Raw genomic sequence first — 6,867 nt, 5'->3', positions numbered from 1 at the left:
GGACAGAGGACAGGACAGAACACAGGAATGATAGTGACAGAGGACAGGTCAGAACAAAGGAATGACAGGGACAGAGGACAGGACAGAACACAGGATAGGGACAGAGGACAAGACAGAACACAGGAATGATAGGGACAGAGGATAGGGACAGAGGACAAGACAGAACACTGGGATGATAGGGACAGGGGACAACACAGAACAAAGGAATGACAGGGACAGAGGACAGGACAGAACACAGGAATGATAGGGACAGAGGACAAGCCAGAACACAGGAAGGTGGGACAGAGGATAGGGACAGAGGACAAGGCAGAACACAGGAATGATAGGGACAGAGGATAGGGACTGAGGACAAGACAGAACACAGGAATGATAGGGACAGAGGATAGGGACAGAGGACAAGACAGAACACAGGAATGACAGAGACACAGGATAGAACACAAGAATGACAGGGACAGATGACACGACAGAACACAGGAATGACAGGGACAGAGAACAGGACAGAACACAGGAAAGACAGGGATAGAGGACAGGACAGAACAAAGGAATGAGCAGGAAAGAAACGTAGATGGGACCAGAGACAGGAAAATAGGTCAATCTATAGCTATATACACCCAGAGATACAAATCACCTTGAACAAAGCAACCTTATGCAAAGCTTAAGCTTCTTTAGATTAAATGTCTCAAATTTATCACTGACACTTTGTACATATAAGTTCATTTACTAAATGTTATCTTACCTGGAGACAGGGCATGAGCAAACTTGCACTGGAAGTCACACGCACTACTCAGGAGGTAATTATTAGAGAGAATGATGACCATCCTCCGACACCTGTAGCAAGTAGAACAGCACGTATTATACAGAGTACCTAAAGATAAATTTATTTTGATGCACATCCCTTCTAGATAACCTAAATAAGAGTATCCTAAAACATAAGGGACATAACATTGTAGGAAATCCCTAGGCCTACTATCCTTTTTTTAATGAGTATTGTTAATTGCTGACTTCAAACATAAGTAATTTATCTCCCATGTGTTAAGCCTCTAGCAGATTCATGTATGTATGCAACTCAATGTGCTTAGTGTCTATGAAGTATCCACACAAAATGTTCTACATTCTTTGACTCAATGAGCTTAGCTTCTGTAAATACACATAAAAATTAACCACTTACTAGGACTGTGAGCTTAGTGTCCATAAACAATCACACAAAATTATCAAATATGATTCAATGAACTTAGCATCTTTAAATGATCGACACAAGATGTTCCACTTACCGTGTCTCAATGAGCCTAGCATCCATCACATACTTAGCAGCTCCTGGTAGGTCGTCCCTACCAGGTATGAACAGCTTCAGTTTGTGCGGTTCACCTTCCAGTATCTTAATCATGTCCTTTACAAATCTGATATCCTCCCCGTCATGGTTGTAGGACACAAATGCATCAAAGTACTGGGGAGCCTTGTTTTCAACTAGATACATAAAAATTGTAATTATAAACATTATAAACATTATAAACATGTATTATATGATATTAGTAGTGGAATGATTTGAATAACATAATGAGTTGAAAGCAGGTATGTATATAGAAGTTTAACTGATAATATCTATATTGTATTAAGTTTCGTAATTTGCAAGCAGAATTACAGATCTATTTGCCTTTATAAAACAGCATATCAAATTAAGGAAAAGTTCTAAAGAAATGCTGAGAATGCAACATTAGAGTTAGCACCAATAATGATTTATCTGTAAACTATTTTGATTTTAAGATCTGCTCCACTCTCCGTATGCTCCCCTTGATCAACAGTTTGTATTGATTAAACAAATAACTTAAATTATAAGTGGATCAGTTGGAATACTCTGGGTCTTAATCTCTGCCAACTCTCTCTGTAAGATTAACTTACTCTCCCTCTGAGAGAGTAACTATCCTCTCTATAGTCACTTCCCTGCTACATACAGTCAGTATATATCCCCTCTATAGAAAATCACTTACCATCTCCTCTACAAGTAATGATTTCCTCATCTACATGGTGGTCTGAACTTTGTGATACTGCAACACATAGAAAATGAAATTTGAAAGACAATTACTTTAAGTGTTTACTATTGGTTTTGTCTTCAGGAGAGTAACACTGAAAAGCTGCAGATACCAAGATAAAGATTTAACTCTGTGTTTCATATTTTGATTAATACAAGGTATTTTTCAACTTATATGATGGATAAGGTTGTTTATATTTATATTCATCCCACTAAAAATGAAGTGTTATTCATTAAGACACCACTGCCAAAGTAAGCAAGTCCCCACCCAGCCAAAGTAAGCAAGTCCCCACCCAGCCAAAGTAAGCAACCACCCAGCCAAAGTAAGCAATTCCCCACCCAGCCAAAGTAAGCAAGTCCCGACCCGAAGTTTCATAACGGAACCCCAGTTTCACTTTGGCCACCTGTGATGTAACCCCTGGACCGATGTTTCAGATATCAAGAATGCTCGTGATAATTTTGAATATAAGATTGAATGACTTCATTCATTATTGATAATATTGATATATCACAACTTATAACTTCACTTTGGTTCATAAGAACTTTTTTCTGTCATGATGTGAATGCTAACCAATGTATTTTACCATGGGTTTATAACCAACTTGTATTAATTTGTTCCTCTAAATTAGCTTAAAATAATATAAAAATTGTCTAAAGAGTGTATGGTTGTAGCATAAAGTCCTGTGTTACCGTCGTTGCTCTGGACAGGTTGTATCATGTTCTCTTGTCTCTCTTTGTTTCTCAGGAATAATTCTACATCGTTTACTGAAAGTATACAAAAATGTTTATACCATAAAACATACATTTTCATTGTAAATGCTCTAAATGAATTAAAACTATTCCAAATGTTGTTATAAAATCATAGTACAGAAGACTTCTATATTTTGAATATTTCTTACTGAAAACTATTTTGATCTTTCCAGCAAATGTTATAGCACTCGCTGTCAGGAACCAATCATGGTATGACGTCAGAAAAGACTTGTAAATAAGTCCTCATCAAAATCTGACTAGTGCAGCATACCCCCTCCCAGCGTGCTAACTCAATATCAACACAGATACAGATCTAGACGTCAAATTCAAACTTATACTGATTACTCAAGTTTGTTCATGATAATGTAAACGGTACTGTTACTTATATCCATTTTATATATACACCCATTTCACCCTTCTTATATACACCCATTTCACGAAATCACATCATTTACCTATAGCTAGTTGGCAATCCTTCATGACGTCGAATCTGCCGAGAAAGTACAGACCCTCCCATAGTTTGCCAATGGACGGTTGCAGATCGTCCCTTGTTTCCCATTCCTCTAGTAATTCTTCGGTCGGGCTTTTCTGTCTGGAGAAGTGTTTTATTTCCAAGTAAATAAATCCGACAAATTCAGCGAAGCCATTGTAATCGTTGACATACCCTGTCTCTTGGTCCACGATTTCTGAGGGGACGTTGAGGTGTAGGGCAATAGTTTTCCTTATGCTACAGCGAAGCGCTGTCAGGGGAATTTTGAGGAAATGCTCGGGAAGTCCCAGACTTTCTCCGTTCCCATCAACAACCTCCATCTGGAATGACATGGCATCAATTTGAAGAAATCTCGGGCGGCAGAAAAAGGAAGTTTTATAACCAAAAAAACTCTCACATCTTAGTTATAGTTTCAATGTTTACATGTAAACCTCGAGACAATGTTTTAAATGTGACAGTGTTTTGTGAACGGGTTCAACCAATAACTTCCGGGTTCGGGATTGAAACACGCACAAACTGTAAAGCGTTTGATTGACTAAGATGCAAAGGGCAGAGATGGGAATTCTCCCATCTCTGCCTGCTCGCGTAGACTTGCACATGCCAATTCGGGTCATTTCGGTACAAAACAGCGTAGCCGAATCGACATTGATTTTTGTGGACAACTCGTACACATTTTACACCTTTGTGTGCATACGCTTCACTGGTCATTTGTCTGATGAAGGTGACAGTGTACATATATATCGAAGTCTACTAGTCATCGAAACGTCACATAGAAAATTGTATTGGTTGTGTAAAAAGAACTTTTCATAATCATTGATATTGACATTGGACCCTGAATATCATCCCATTTTTGACAAATTCATGTGTATTTTTGTTAGTGTTAAATATTATATATAGGTAATAATAAAATATTTTTATTCTGTTAGAGTTTTACTCTGTATCTCAATTTGTTCTTCTGTCACTTCAGATATAATTCTTGATACAGGAGGATGCATTGATCGATGTGCTGTACTGTGACTTTATGAAAGCATTTGACAAAGTCCCTCACCACCGACTCGTCCATAAAATGAGCATGTACGGATTTACGGGTAAAATCACGAGCTGGATTAAGGCCTTTCTTCTTATTCGCAAACAACGCATAACAATAAATGGAGACACGTCATGTTGGAAGAAGGTGAGCAGTGGTATTCCACAAGGATCCGTCCTAGGACCAGTCCTATTAGACATTTCTCATTTTGAGGTAGACCGAGCGAGGAGAGCGGAGACGGACACTAACACAAGCAAATATGGGGTCATCTCAAAAAATAATTTTATTCATAGAAAGATCATTGTGTAGTGGAGTAAAACACCTGTCCCGTACGTCAGGTAAAGGAACAGGTAATATTCTATGGAGACGCATATATGGTCAAGACTTTTATACACAGTAAGATATCGATTACCACTACTGGAAAAGTCTTTGTCGCCTCACAGCAAGAGCTGCACAAATGTCAACTATAGAACAAATGCACCATCTTGGGTTGCGCCACAGACTTCCGATGACACGATACATTTTCATTTTACGAATAAAATGTTCCACGCTTACGCGATGCCTATTCATGATAGCGTCAAGGTGCAGATATTTGTTCTGCACATTCTGGGGAGCTTGTCTGATTTGTTGCCTGCGAAATGGCGTCATGATAGGATATCTGTTGGGGAATATCTTGTCGCCAAGAATCAAACAATTATCCAGGAAATCTAATTCCAAATTTGGTCCGATGGTAGGCAAATGTGTGAGAATTTGAGCGTCGTTTTGGTGACTCGAAAAACCACCTTACAATTGGTTTTAGAATCACACTCAACTCATTTTTATAGTAGAGATAATGATGAATAATTGATTATTTATACAAAAAATACAATTTTGCAGAAATCGCAACATATCACTGTTATTTCATCGCCGAGTAACCTCAACCAATCAGAATTTCGAATAACAAATACCTTGTCAAAACACTGCGTTATATGACGTCATCATTTTTGTGTTGATCATTTTGATATTATGGGAGATGACCTGAAAAAGTATTTCATCGGGGAAATAATCAAGATTAAATTACTAGTCAATTTACAAATATCATATCCAAATTTATCACATGAATACCGTGTTATGCAGTGTCAAAAAGCCATCACTCCGGAAATGACGTCACAATCAATGTGACGTCAAGTCATTGTGAAGCGGTCACAATTTTCATCGTTTCAGAGGCGGCCAAGTGCAAAATATTCGTTTCAGATCACAATTATACAGTTTACTTTGTATAATATGATAAAAAGAATCTGGCATTCGTTTCCCTTCATATCAGATTGATGATACTCGTTTTGTTTGACTGCCAGGAACTTCTCATGCTTCGTGCCTATCAAAAGCATCCCTGCTCTTGGTTACGAAATAATTGGCGAAATTCAAGGAAATTCGTCTCTTCTTCCACAAAAAACGCGTGGTTTATACGAAAAATCCACCATGAAACAGCTACGAGACAGATTATCAACCAAGCTGTCTCTCCTCCTCAAAAAGGGAACGGAGGATAGCGAGACCAGGTATTTAACCATTCCTTCATTCATTTATACATGTATGTACAAAAATTGCCTACATAATGAATTCATCATTCTTCTCCATTGACCGTTTACAGCTTCATTACTTTAAATGTGAATTTATGCAGCGATATCATATGAAGAGACTATCAGGCGAAATTGCATTCATGGATGAACGGAATAGGATCAGTATCATTTTGACGCTTCTCCTTGCGCATAACACAAGACTTTCCTAGCAGCAATCATCCAGATGAAGCTAAGTTTTCCATGAATGTGGTTTGAAAGGACGATAAGGGAAACCGTAAATGATTAAGATAATTAAGAAAACGAATATACAATAAAAAAAAATGTAAAGAGATATGGCGGGTTGCTATGCCTATTTTTATCCAAAGGTGTGATCCGCTAGTATTCGCGTGCCACCGTGCACCCTGTCATGACGCGTCCTTAGATATTTCTATACAGGTAGCTCTATCGGAATCCTGTGTCTAAGAATATATTATTGCAAACAGCATAATTTAAGGTCACAAGTTAACTGCGTTACACATTCGGCTACATCGGACATAGACGAATATGGAAATACAAACTGTTTTTACCCAAGAAACACCTGTCGCAGGTTAATGAAACTCGCTAACTTTTCCGGCATACGTGTTGTGTATATCACGGAATCAAAAAGTTAATTCAAAAGTTGGTCCTCGGATGGGTAAGTGTTGGAAAGTATTTTTTTAAAGTCTTGGATACCCAATTACTTTCATAGATATAGTGAATATGGCTATATTTGCAGTATCATATTAACAATACTTAATATCTCAGCAGTTCAAAAATTCATATTTCCGTTTTCATAAGTGACGACTTGGGGAAATATGGGCAATTTTCCGCCATAGTTCGTTAAGTATTACTGGTATTAAAGTTAAATATCAAGATCTATTCAATCCCTATATGTATGCATAAACTACACAGAACCTCAACTCTACTGATCTATTAAGAACATGTGTATGTTTTTGTTTTTCTCATAGGTCTGAGCTGGACAAAATCAGACTCTTGGAAA

General features: G+C 37.8%; 2 protein-coding genes across 3 annotated transcripts in view; both read right to left on the bottom strand.

Annotated features, from left to right (window-relative positions):
• The window catches only part of LOC110451498 (myeloid differentiation primary response protein MyD88-like), a 6,160-nt gene extending 2,401 nt beyond the window's left edge, over positions 1-3,759 (bottom strand). Inside the window, exons 1-5 of the mRNA XM_021499549.1 lie at positions 3,232-3,759; positions 2,717-2,791; positions 1,986-2,042; positions 1,272-1,464; positions 737-828 (exon numbers count right to left, since the gene is read on the bottom strand). Coding sequence (XP_021355224.1) covers positions 737-828; positions 1,272-1,464; positions 1,986-2,042; positions 2,717-2,791; positions 3,232-3,598 — 784 coding nt within the window. The 5' untranslated portion in view covers positions 3,599-3,759. The remainder of the gene's footprint in view (positions 1-736; positions 829-1,271; positions 1,465-1,985; positions 2,043-2,716; positions 2,792-3,231) is intronic.
• LOC110451503 (myeloid differentiation primary response protein MyD88-like) overlaps positions 1-6,867 on the bottom strand; it is a 49,776-nt gene that overhangs the window by 11,623 nt on the left and 31,286 nt on the right. The gene's annotated exons all lie outside the window — the stretch shown is intronic.

This window comes from Mizuhopecten yessoensis, unplaced genomic scaffold (genome assembly GCF_002113885.1).
Source record: "Mizuhopecten yessoensis strain PY_sf001 unplaced genomic scaffold, ASM211388v2 scaffold649, whole genome shotgun sequence".
In the NCBI taxonomy this organism is placed as follows: Eukaryota; Metazoa; Mollusca; class Bivalvia; order Pectinida; family Pectinidae; genus Mizuhopecten; species Mizuhopecten yessoensis.
Note: the sequence above shows the minus strand (reverse complement) of the source record. Positions and strands in the feature narration are given on the sequence as shown.